Source organism: Arachis hypogaea, chromosome 10 (genome assembly GCF_003086295.3).
Source record: "Arachis hypogaea cultivar Tifrunner chromosome 10, arahy.Tifrunner.gnm2.J5K5, whole genome shotgun sequence".
Taxonomy (NCBI): domain Eukaryota; kingdom Viridiplantae; phylum Streptophyta; class Magnoliopsida; order Fabales; family Fabaceae; genus Arachis; species Arachis hypogaea.
The window spans coordinates 7,998,905-8,012,779 of NC_092045.1; the positions used below are offsets into that span (position 1 = coordinate 7,998,905).

At 35.9% G+C, this 13,875-nt stretch overlaps 1 protein-coding gene across 1 annotated transcript; it reads right to left on the bottom strand.

The window, feature by feature from the left end:
- Window positions 1–3,885: 3,885 nt before the first annotated feature.
- On the bottom strand, window positions 3,886–5,381 carry LOC112715046 (N-alpha-acetyltransferase MAK3). Its single transcript, XM_025766785.3, has 2 exons — window positions 5,158–5,381; window positions 3,886–4,645 (listed from the first exon to the last, which is right to left on the bottom strand). The coding sequence occupies exon 2, from the start codon at window positions 4,591–4,593 to the stop codon at window positions 3,991–3,993; it is 603 nt and encodes a 200-aa protein (XP_025622570.1). The 5' UTR covers window positions 4,594–4,645; window positions 5,158–5,381; the 3' UTR covers window positions 3,886–3,990.
- Between the last annotated feature and the right edge of the window lie 8,494 nt (window positions 5,382–13,875).

The following is a 13,875-nucleotide window of genomic DNA, read 5'->3' on the forward strand; positions in this document are numbered from 1 at the left end:
CGTTCAGGGCCAAGCTTGCGCCTTTTCTGTTGTACAGGTCGGGATCCTAGGTATACCGAGAGCTTGTGGGACATTAGTTTAGGGTCTATCCCAGGCATGTCGGAGGCTTTCCAGGCGAAGAGGTCGGAATTGTCTCTTAGGAGCTTGTTCAACCCTTGCTTCAGGGTTTCCCCTAGGCTGGCTCCTATGTTGGTATTCTTTCCTTCTTCTTTGCCGATCTGTATTTCCTCGGTTCTTCCCCCTGGCTGTAGTCACAACTCTTCTTTGGCCCTTGCTCCACCGAGTTCTATGGTGTTGACTTCTTTGCCTTTTCCCCTTAGGTTCAGGCTTTCATTGTAGCACTTTCTTGCCAATTTCTGGTCCCCACGCACCGTTGCTATCCCCGCCGATGTTAGAAATTTCATGCAGAGATGGGGGGTAGATACCACTGCTCCTAGTCGGTTTAGGGTAGCTCTTCCGATTAGGGCATTATATGCTGACCCCACGTCCATGACTATGAAGTCTATATTCAGAGTTTTGAATTTTTCTCCTTTTCCAAAAGTAGTGTGGAGGGGCAGGAAACCCAGTGGTTTTATTGGCGTATCGCCTAGCCCATACAAGGTGTCGGGGTAGGCTCTCAGCTCCCTTTCGTCGAGCCATAGTTTATCAAACATAGGCTTGAAAAGGATGTCTGCTGAATTTCCTTGGTCCACCAGAGTTCTGTGGAGATGGGCGTTGGCTAGGATCATGGTTATCACCACCGGATCATCGTGTCCGGGGATTATTCCTTGCCCATCTTCCTTTGTAAATGAGATGGTAGGAAGGTCAGGCGATTCACTTCCGACCTGGTAGATTCGCTTGAGATGTCTTTTGCGAGAGGACTTGGTGAGCCCCCCTCCCGCGAATCCGCCTGAGATCATATGTATATGTCTCTCCGGAGTCTGCGGTGGTGGGTCTCTTTTGTCCGCATCATCTCGCTTTCTCTTTCCATGATTGTCCGACCTCTCCACGAGATATCTGTCAAGTCGGCATTCTCTGGCCAGCTTTTCTATCACATTCTTGAGGTCATAACAGTCGTTTGTTGAGTGACCATATATTTTATGGTACTCGCAGTAGTCGCTGCGACTCCCCCCTTTTTTATTCTTGATAGGTCTGGGAGGCGGCAGCATTTCAGTATTGCAAATTTCTCTGTATACGTCCACTATGGAAACCTTTAGAGGAGTATAAGAGTGATGTTTCCTGGGTCTGTCGAGACCGAGGTCTTCTTTCTTCTTTGGCTCCCTCTCCCTATCTTTTATTGAGGGGAGGTGTCCAGGTCGCCAGCTTGACTCGCTCAGTCTGGCGTTTTCCTCCATGTTGATGTACTTCTCATCTCTTTCTTGTACATCACTCAAGGAGGTGGGGTGTCTTTTTGATATGGATTGTGAGAAGGGTCCTTCTCTAAGCCCATTTACCAGCTCCATAATGACTGCCTCAGTGGGCAGGTCTTGAATCTCTAAGCATGCTTTATTGAATCTTTCCATATAATCCCGTAGAGGTTCTCCGACCTCCTGTTTTATTCCCAGGAGGCTCGGTGCATGTTTTACCTTGTCTTTCTGAATGGAGAACCGCATTAGGAATTTTCTCGAGAGGTCTTCAAAGCTGGTGACCGACCTTGGAAGGAGGCTATCAAACCACTTCATCGCTACTTTCGATAAGGTGGTCGGGAAAGCTTAGCAACGTGTTACATCAGAAGCGTCAGCCAGATACATCCGACTTTTAAAGTTGCTTAAATGATGCTTTGGATCTGTGGTTCCATCATAGAGGTTCATGTCGGGGCTTTTAAAGTTTCTTGGAACTTTTGCCCTCATTATGTCCTCACTAAAGGGGTCCTCCCCTCCTGGGGGTGACTCTTCTCGATCGCCGTGGGAGTTCCGACTTTTGAGGGAGGATTCTAACTTTAAGAGTTTTTCTTCTAACTCTTTTCGTCGTTCCATCTCCTCTCTTAAGTGCTTTTCAATTTCCCTTTGTCGCTCCCACTCCTATTCCAGTTGTTCCAAGCGACCTTAGTGGCCATGGAATAGCCCCATTAGTTCGGTTGTATGGGGTGGCCCATCCTTTTCCGATTCACGCCCCTCGGAGGAGTTCATCTTCGGATTTTTAAATTCGGAGGTGCCTTCCCTATGTTGGTCGTTGGTTCCCTGGTGAAGGGTTAGGTCTGCGTCATTGTTTCCGGTATCTAGATTCTCTTGTTCAGAATCTGATGCCACATGACCATCTTCTTGTGACATGTCTGCCATTACTGGTTGATCTCTCGGGTCCTCGGAAACGGCGCCAATGTTACGATGGGTAACCGGAGATTAATGGGTTGGACAAGTTTGGCTGGCCCAATCGTCTGAACGATGAACGTCCAAGTGAGTTGGTGATCCAAGGCCCCCGTCCGACTTGTGTAAGGGAGAATGGGGGTGGTACCTGCAAAGACACTCCGATGCCAAAGTCAGCAAAGGGGCAAAACAGGTCTAGAGAGTATTGGGCTTCTGAGATACCTGAGAGGTGTCAGTGTATTTATAGGGGTAAACCCATAACTACCGCTGAAGTAGTTCCGCCTTTTGAGGTGGATAACCGCGCCCTTTATCTTAGGGAGGTTGAGATATGGCTCCTGGAAGTGGGTAGAGAGATTTTAGGGGCAGTTACTCATTTGAATGAGTGATTATCTGCCAGCTAATCTTCGTCCTCGACTTCTTTAAGGTTAGTCGTGGTAAGAACCGACTTCGTAAGGAAGAGGTCGGTACAAGGCGAGGCTCAACCCTTTGGGGTTGGACCTTTTGTTGGGACTTGGGCCTTATCGTTGGGGCAGGGTATGAACATTACTAATATCGGTTAATAACTATTTTACAGTTAATACAATTAATACTATATAAAAAAATAATACATTATATGTTATTTTTTATTAATTAAAAAAATTATAATTTAAATTAATTTTAACACAACAAATTAAAATTATAATTTTAATTTGATCACGTGCATGACATGGGTTATTATAATTGTTAAGTTATATAAATGAAATAAATTATAAAAGATTTTGGCTCAATATGAAGGAAAAATTTTTGTTACATTTTTCAATATTTAATTTCAATTTTGTCGTTGCAAAATCTATTTCATCCTACATTTAAAAATCCTAAATAATAGCAGTAGGTAACACGCGTTAATTAAACCGTTATTCAGACTCTTACGTTAATTATACGTTATAACACCTAAATTACATTAAATTTATCCAAAGGGGAAAAAAAAGGGATAAAGTTGTTAAACAGTTAAAGGCGTCCTTGGGAATTCCGTTATTCTAACAAAAACCAAGGACCTAAAAAAAAAAAGACCAAATCACGTCCAAAAAAAAAAGAAAAAAAGACCAAAAGCCTTGACCTTAAACTTCACCATATAAAAACCCGCACATCCCACATTAACGTTTCGTCGCCTCAAAAACCGAAAAAGAAAAATTCTCCCTACTCTTCCAAACTGAACTGGCTGCACTAAACCATTTTAACGTTTCATTAACGTTAAAATACGCCATACAAATCTGCGTATATATTGCCTTTGCAAAATATATATTTTGGTTCAATACATGTCCTCTTAAATATTTGCTTAATACAAAATCAAGAGGTAGAACATGATGAATATGACTTGAGCGAGATTGATACTAACCCTTGCATGAGTGCATCGTTGAAGTGGTATATTCCTATATTCAAGGTAGAAAATAAAGGTTTTGATAATCAATTTGTTCCAAGTTTCACAACAAAAGGCATCCCACCCCATATTATTTAACAGAATATAACATAATTCTATAGTTTTTTCTTTTACCATATCCATATATTGTATAATCGCTAATACTAATAGCATTATATTAATCTTTACATGGTAATATAAGTAGAGTTGAGCCAATAAAAAATCTTGGTATCTAATTAATTGTACAGCAATATGCTCAAGAAGGGTTTATGATTCTTTACAAACACTCAAACAGGCATTGAAGGAATCAAATCATTGTTCAAATGCTGAATTATCAAGATCACTTGGTATATGACTACTACCATATTTATCTGCCATCACAGGCAGAGATGGGTGCAGCTCCGGCCGAGGGAATCGCAGTTTGAGCCGGAAAGCATCGACTCCATTCAAATAATAATGAAAGAGCCTCTTAGCCCTAATAAAGCCAAGGCGACCATAGAGTGCCAATGCTCCTTTGTTTGTAACTTCTGATTCCAGAGTAACTTCTTCACAACCAGATTCCATCATCACCTTAATAGACCGAGTAACAAGTTCTGTAGCAATGCCTTTTCCTCTATAGGGCTTGATCACAACCAACATGGCAATGTATCCTCTGGAAATGTTTCGATGGTCGCCCATCTTACAAACCACCGTGCCGACACATTTACCCTTGTGGAATGCCAGGAAAGAGAGCTGAGGCCAGAGATATACAAAGTAACGATACGTGAATATGGAGTACGGCTCGCTGAGTTCTTGGTCGACTAGATTCATGATAAGGGGGAGGTGGTGCTCGCCACCATAACTAACATACTCAATCTCCGATGCATCACAATCCACTTTCTTGAGTTCTAAGCTTTCTTTGGTGCTTGTTTCCATGGTATGTCTTCTTTGTACTCCTTGTTTTAGTCTTGGCTATTGCTTTGATATTCTTTTTGCATTGGAATACAATTGTAACATTTAGAGCTAAACCCTTAAATTAACTCTTCAAAGGTGTGAAACATCGTTTATTCAAGATCCATGACATCAATTTAGTAATCAAAAGATTGAGTTTCATTTAAAAGAACCCAAACATCTTTACTGCTTTGAACAAATTCTTTCAAGGTTGATGTTAATTAACAAGCTTATCATGAAAGTTTTCAAACAATTAATAGCAACGGTTTTTTATTAAAATAAAATGAAGCATAAAAAAATTCAATAATCAATCACAAACAATATGCCACACAATGAATCATAGAACAAGACTTCAATGCTGGATATACGTTTCATAATACAAGCATTAGAAGTAAACCAGTCTCAGAGAAAGATTAGAGCTACCTAAAAGCTAAAATCCAACTGAAATTGGAACAAAAAATAAAATCTAACTAAAATTGAACAAATCTCAATAGCGAAGATTTGAAGTACCATACAGAGAAGAAAAAATGAAAAATTAAGAAAAAAAACCTGGACAAATCAACGAAGGAAGAAGCAACGATATTATATGTGGATCGGCAATCGATTACCGGCGAAGAAAACACTACGGTGATCGGCGATGTGGCAGCGTGCGAGATGTTTCTGTTGTGCGCAGTGCAGTCACTCGAGGGAGATAAACCCTAACAATGAACCAAAAAAGCTAGGGTTCATGGGCTGGCCCAATTATGCAAACAAAAAATAGGACTATGGATAATAAGACCCATTCGACCAAAACTCCAAAAATATTGCGTAAAACTTAGAAGCTCTCAGGTCAGGAGTTCTTGGATTTCAGTTTGCAAACGGGACTTTGCACAAAATTGATTTTGATAAAAAGTAAGTTTGACTTGACGTGATTTATGTTTGATAATTTTTATATCAAAATTGATTATAGTAAAATAAATATTGTTTGGATTATACTATTCAAAATCACTTTTAGATGAAAAATTACTAAAAAAGACATTCATCTAAATAATTTTTTTATATACATGCAAAATCAGAAAACTAACAAAAATAATATAAAAAATATTTATCATATAAATAAAATAAATACAATAAAAAATAAAAATATGAAAGAGGGTATTATAAATTTTATAATATCAAATAAAAAAAATATTTTATAACTTTTCTAGTACTATCAGTATTCTTTAATTTAGTATTATTTTGGACTATAAATTTTTATTATTTATGACTCTATTATTATTAATAATTAATTTTTTATTTATTTTATCCTTTTTTTATAGGATCATAATTTATATTATACAAAATTTTGATAATAGACGTAGTATATAATAATTACAATTACAAATATTATAAAGTCAGAATAAATAGATAAAATTAATACAAAACAAAAATAAAATACATCAAAGAATAGAAAAAAATGATAAGAAATAATATAAATTTTATAAAACTAACAACATATATCATATGAACAAAAAATCCAGTCACCAACAAAAATATGAACAAAAAATAAAATAAAATCAAATAAAAAAATAAAAAATTTCATACACAACATAAATACAATGCATGAAAAGATAGAAAAAAAAGAATTTATATGAACAAAAACTAATAAAAATATCATAAGAAAGTCAATAACATTTGTCATATGAATAGAAGAACACTATACAAATAATATAAAAATATTTATCATATAAATAAAAAATATAATAAAAATATAAATAAAAATATGTAAATTAAAATATAAAAATGAATATTAAATATAATAAAAAAATTAAAATATTCAATTTGCTGGTAATTGAAACAAATCTGAACTAATTTGATGAAAAAAAGTTGTAACTAAAAATTATGAAGAAGAAGGAAGAACTACAAAGAATTAATCCTTTTTATAGAAGAAAATGAAGGGTATGTTTGGTAAAAAAGAAATAAATTTTTTGTCTAATTTTTTAAGGGTGATCACCAACCATAAACGGGAAACGCAGAAGTTACAAATTTTAGCTTCTCCTGAACCTGCGTTCAAAGACAGAATCATTTCTGCGTTTAAAAAAATAAAAATTATCAAATATAAAAATAAAACTTTTAAGAAGCTCAAACGCACTTCTATCATCTCTAACGTGGTTACCAAACACACCCTCAGCGGGTGTCTTCGTCGGTGAAAGAAAGAAGGCAAAATGGAAGGAAATCGGATGAAGAAGAAGGAGTATCGATGCAGAGCTTGGGGGCTAGTTTCAAGGAGTGTTTCGAATTTCAGAGTGACTTAGAGCGGGGTGTTGCCGGGTCTTTGGGTTCTGTTCCGGTGTGGATCGGGCCTGTCCGGCCCATACCTCGACCAAAAACTCTTTTCTTACTTCTATTTTTTTTTAAGTATTCTACATGTTAATTAGCTCATACTTTTTACATAAACTAAATTAGGTTAAAGTTTTAACTAAAGAAAATTATTGTCACCACCGCCACGGCGCCACCAAAAACACCGTTACTATCACTATCATCCTGATTTTTACTTCATAAACATGATTTTCAACTAAAGATATCTTTAATTCATATTTCAGTAATATATATTTTTAAATTGTGATATCACTTTTTTCATGAAATTTTGAACTTAAATTTGTTTTCTAGTTTTTTATATTAATTTTGAATAAAATAAATTTGATTAGTATGTCTACAAAATTTTAGAAAATATTTATTTTTTTCAAAAATTAATCACAGGAAAAATTGTTACTATCTTTAAAAGAAATTTAAAATTTAAAATTTAAATAAAAAATTTAAGTATTTTATAAAAATCCAACTTATTTAATAAAATCAACTTTCAAATATCTTTTCAATTACATATAATTAATCCTCAGACACTTCAGGTAATTAAAAATAAAATCAATAAATCACTATTTTTCTTTTTTTTTCTCTCCCCTTCTCTCTCTGTTGTAATTATGGCAACAGTGGTAGAGGAAATCATCGGCAATGCTTCATTTTCATGGCCACTTTTTGGCGATAACATATTGTATATGATTACATATAGGTTTGATGATATCTATAACTATGCTCGATTCGATGCAGTGTGCAAACCTTCACTCTCTTTCACCCATAGATTTTATTAAAGTTGCGAGAACCGAACCGGTGGAGTGAATGGTTCATTGATTCATAGTTTCAACTGAAATTCAATTGGTTTAATTAAATATAAAATAAAATTATTAAAAATTTAATATATAATTTTAAATATTTAAATTTAATGATTTCTAAGTTGATAAAATTTAAAATTTTACAATTTTATCTAATAAATTATCCATAATTTATCATTAAAAATTCACAAACAACTTCAAACATCAAAATTTATAGTTAACAAAAATCAAAATGTGCATAAATGACAAATCAGGAAAAAAAATTCAGCATAAATAACTCAGAATAAAACAAATAAGTATAAAAACCTCAAAATCAGAAAAATTCCAACATAAACAATATAGTGAAACACTGCACTACAACCCCATCAACAACTCAATATCAGAAAAATCAGCAAATCATAAAAACCAGTATAAACAAATTAGAAAAACCAGTATAAACAATTCAAAATCAGAATCATAGCATAAACAACTCAGAATAAAAAAATCCAACATAAACAATATAGTAAAATACTGCATCATAGCACCATCAACAGCTGATAATAAGAAAAAAAAGCAACCAGCAACCAGCAAATCAGAAATCAGAATAAATAAAATTAACAAAATAACCAGAAATAAATTGAGGCATCAGTGCTTACCGGCGGCGAGGAAGGAAGGAAGATGACAGTGCGGCGAATACTCCACTGTCGAGCAGAGAGAGACGTCGCAGAGAGAGAGCTCGAAGAGGGATGTTGAGCTCGGACAGAGAGAGAAAACTCGAAGAGGGAGAGAGAGAGAGAGATGAGCACAACAGATCGAGACAACGACGGAGCAGCCCTTCGTGGCGGCGACACCAATAGCTTCGAGCAAGCCTTGGTGCGACGTCGAGGTAAAGATGTTCGCGATGAAAGTGAGACAAAGTGAGCTCGGAGAGAGACAGAGAGCTTGAAGAGAGACATGACGGCGAGGAGAAGAGCTCCGAGCGTGACGGCAAGAGGAGCACCGATTCGTAAAGACTACAGCGATGACGACATACTTTTTATAATGACCCAACTTCTAGCCTGTCATAACTAAGATTAGCAGCTAGGCGCTACTATTCAGCTGATTTTAGGGAGTCTAGAGTCTAGACCATATATTAAGTATATACGTATGAGCTTGTAACGCTAGTCGAGAATCGCATATCTAGTCGAGTATATTGGAATAATTGTAAATTAAGTAGATAATACAAGGAACAGATAAACATAGAAAAGCATAATCATAACATACATGAAATGTCCGTAGACTTAGTTTATTATGTAACCCAAGTTTATACTTAACTACTTATTATAATACGTACATAATCCATTATTTATACTTACAGACTACGGCTCACAAGAGCCACCCTAGTCTGAGACCCAATCTACTTATTAAATAAATACAAAAGAGCTAGCCCTCTAAAAGTCTATTCAGAGAGAGGGCAAGTACCACTACTATCATGACTATTACCATCACTACTACTACTGTTGTTGTTACTGCTGCTGCTGAAATTGTATATCCGAAAGCTGCTGACACATTATGCTGGAACAAGGGAATCACTTTGACGTGCCCATGATGTTACTGCTGCTCGCATCCTCAGTGGAGTCTTCCTCCCCGGTCTCGAAAGAACTAGAGCACAGATCCTCCATCATCTAATCTATCCATGCATTTGAGCTATACTCTGATGAAGGTGCAGACCCAGAGCACTCGGAAACCCCTGACCCATCGAACCCTGGCTCTGCTGCAGGGGATAGTGGTGGAGCGTTGGGCATAGGTATATCGGGAACTACTTGATCCTCTTCGGGGTTGAACTATGGTGGGTACTCGGGTTTGTCAACGATCGGGTACTCCGGTATTAGCTCTGCCATGTTCAGAGTAAAAGGCAAAAAAGGATACTAGCCTCTATCGGGGTGAAGCTCGGATAGTAGTGTGTCATAAGGCATGTTAGGATCAAACTCTTGGCTGAGCAGAGAGTGAGAATAAGGACGGTCAAGAAGATAGTAGGTGTGTGTACGCAGACTATCCCAAAACACTGTGCTCCCCGTCACGGGGTCCACGTAGCTGCCGTATGCCGTGTACTAAAAAAAGATCACGCTGGTCCCCATCTGCAGAAATGAAAAAAGGGAGGAGAACCTAAGGTTCCCAGCAGGGTACTATACAAAAAATCTGAGGGGATCTACAACCTAAATCTAATCATTTATAAGGTCACAACAGTAATCAATCATACGAACAAATGCAATCACAAGTATATAACAGTACAATAGTCACATATTCAAGTAAGCAGTCACAAGCAGAGAAATGCAGCAACCAAGTATGATGCATGTCTGGTCCTACACAGGTTATGAGATCATGTGTTGGTTGACTACCCGCAACCAGACGTTACCTGGCCCAAGTCCAGATATGGCTACTCTATTGGGTCGGTCTTGCACCATTGCCCAGAATACAATCGCGACACTAATAAAGAATGACCCAAAAATACAAGATGCTCTCAGTGAGTGACAGTCCATATGATGGGCGTTCCCACGTTCATATAGTCTCTGGTCAGGCGAGATGGAAGTCCGCTCTGCCAAGTATCTCTTAACACCTTGGGGTTGATAGTTTCTTTTTCCGCGGTACATCTCAACAAAATTTATTTCTAACGGACTTATCTGCCGTTTTTTTTATAAAAATTTGTGCCCGGTCACTTCTTAAAATATCTCAGTCTTGTCACATTTTACCATTTTGCTTTTTTTACTTAACTTCTCTTTTTACCATTTTCGTTAGGTTTTTAATGACACTTTTACCACTAATATTATTATGTTACCATTATATCTTCATATTTTTTCTAATAGACTTTTTCTCCTTCATTAAGTTAATTAATCATTTTTATTTATACTTTATGTCTAAAAATTTTAGTTTTGCCTTAAGTACTCTAGTTTTACCGTTTAACTTTTTTAGCGTCAAAATTTTACCGGATGAATCCTAATAGTTTTCTTTGACTAAAATTACTCCTAATATTTTTATTAAAATCTAATATTTACTATTAGGGACCTAAAAAAATGAATTTACTCTTTATTAATTTATTTACTTCTCTAATTACCGCTTTTTATCGTTTTACCTCTAATTTTTACTAAAATTTTTATTTAGGCCTAAAACTTTATTTTAAATATAATTTTGACCTAAATAATTTATACCATTATTATTTGACCCCTAAACCTATTAAATTCAAAATTTTACTTATATCTTGTCTATATTATGTTTTTAACCTCCTTTTTACCTGTTTGTTCCATAGGATTAAAACTATTTTTCTAATTATTTTTAAACTCTTTCTTACCATAATTCTTGTGCTCTTAGTGACTAAAATTTTCAGAGATGCAATTTTTATATTTTTCTTCATTTTTGTGACGTTTAAAACTTGAAACTTAAACCCAAGTGCTTCTATGTTTTTGGCCATTACCACACAAAATCCAGAGATAATTATACAGTATATTACATATATTTAGCAAGCTAAAATGATGGTAACTCACAAAATTTCTAATATTTCAAAATAAGCACAAATTCACCATAAAGTAGCTCATATAAACACTAAAAATAAGTACAAATATATTCTAACTAATTCTAACATGTACCTCTTATTTAATTTAGTTATTAAACCTTTTATACACTAGAAAATATACACACAAGGACAAAAGCACAGTTGGTGGTGGTGCAGTTTCGTTTTTTGGCCAAAAATATCACAAAAGGGTCAAAATTCAACCACTTTGACCTCAAATTTTCCTAACTCCTTAAGCATATTTTATGGGTGATTCAAGAAGAATTTTCTATACATGAGAGAGTAAAAATTTATCATAGCTACTGTTGAAGAAAATAAAAAAGGAAAAGAGAAGGAACAAGAGTCTACCTTGCCGAAATTTCTGTATAAACACAAGAATTAGCAAAAATAGACGAAGGTTTGTGTTTATATGGCTTGAGTTCTTAAAGAACACTTGAAGAACAATGTATGGACAGTGAGGAATACAGACTACAGACTGGAATGTGGAGGAGTAGTGCAGAATTTACTCTCTCTTTCTCACTTTGAAACACGGTAAAAAGTAACAAAATGCATAAAGTCTTTGTAAATTTTGTGACCAATGATTTCTTAAATATAAAATCGAAGTCTTGCTGAATTTATGATGGTAAAAATGGCTAAAATTTTAGTGATCAAGGACTGAAATTTAATGAAAAAGGGAGGTGAAAACAAAGAAGTTTGGTCAGCACTTGCATGTCGAGCTTATCCGCAATTAACCGCATTTAGTTAGTCGGGATTACCCCAATCAAATTGTGCAGTTCGGTTTTACCAGCACAAATGCATCTTTTTTGCGCAAATGATCAACTTCCTCTGCTCGTGGTTCCTATTCAAGGCCACTAAGAAATTCGTGGTTTGTACAACATAGCTCTCTGCAATCAAATTCAACTCAACCTTCCTTACAAAAGATGCTATGGATCTTCTCACAGATGGTTGTTCTTCATAGATAACAAATCGGCACAAATATAACTTGTTCTCATAAACCCATTTGTAAGCAAATCTGAAAAATCTATGATCAACCTGCCGCCAATTCAGTGCGATGGTGACCAAGTGATGTACATGGACGAGAATGGTGTCAACAAAGTCGTTCTTTCGAAAGACCCAAATGATTTTCCCAACGATTTTGAAGTGATTGCAATCTTTCGCAGCACCCAAACATTGGCACATTACAAATTAGGTGACAATTTCTGGAACTATTCAAAGCCCACTAAACAAATTTGATCATTTGCAGATGTTATCTTTTACTATGGTATCAGAATTTATTGCAAAAGGTATAAACAAAGTCCAAGTTGTGTTAATTCCTCTCCTTGTTATATCTGATTCAAGACCATAAGCAAAATACTTCCACAATCTGTGTGCAACTATTCTAGCAATACTTATCTTGTGGAAACTTCCATGAGAGAGTTGCTACATGTTCGAAGAGACTACATTACTATGAAAGAAAAAATCTCCAAGGATGCTGAGTTGGAAGAACATATGAAAAGAGCTCGAGCAACATATCAAGCTAGAATGCAGGAAGTGCATGACCAACTAATGGAGAAGATAAACAAGGCTATAGAGGAGCTTGAACGTGAAATCAAAAACCGAAAAGTAGAAGACTACTATGAACCTAATCTAATCAAGGATCTAAACGAGGAGTTACATAAATATGATAAACCCCACTTGAGTGTGAATTTTACTGTGTTTGAACTAAATTTTCCACCATCAACCGGACCGAAAAGCATGGAAACATTGAAAAGGAAAATCTTGTTTGTAGAAGACAATAATAAGGTGTCATACTCTTATTCCAAATTCAATATATTAGAAGAGTGAAATTCCAAATATTTGTCAATTTAGATGGTACAGCTTAAAAAACTGAATGATATTGATGGGATGACAGATCGTTAGGTAAATAAGGGAATTGTGTGGTCCACGAAGGTTACATGGAAAGAAACAATTACCAAAAAAAATAATTTGACATTACAAAAATGTATGTTGGTTCCGTGTGAAAGAATCGGCTGGAAATGAAGCCAACTACTGTAATGAGGTGTGCAAATAAATGGGTTGGAGTTAGAGTTTTTCAGCACAATTTTTTATGGACTTAGTTTTGTTTGTTTAGTTCTACAGTATAGTTATATAGGTCATTAGAAGGTGGATATTTGCGTGGGCTAATCCACAAGGTATAATGATTTAGTCGAACTATAATTATATTACGGTTTTTTACCAAAGAAATAAAAGAAAGTAAAATTATATTGCTTTTTAAAGAGAAAAAATCAAATTAACACTACAAGAAAAAAGGTCTATGGCCACGCTTTTTTCTTGCCACGTTTCAAAAGCGTGGCCAAAAGTAGTCAATGGCCACGCTTTTATGAGAGTGGCGATAGATTAGAGATTTTGCCATTTTTTTTGCCACGCTTCAAAAGCGTGGCGAAAAGGATCAATAGCCACGCTTTTGTAAGGGTGGCAATTGATTAGAGAAACGGCCACGTTTTTTTTCTGCCACGCTTCAAAAGCGTGGCCATAGAGAGAAATAAGGACATTTTAAAAGCGTGGCGATAGGGTTTCATTATGGCCACGCTTATAAAACGTGGCCATATCCTGGTAGTCTTTTGGCACGCTTTAAAAGCA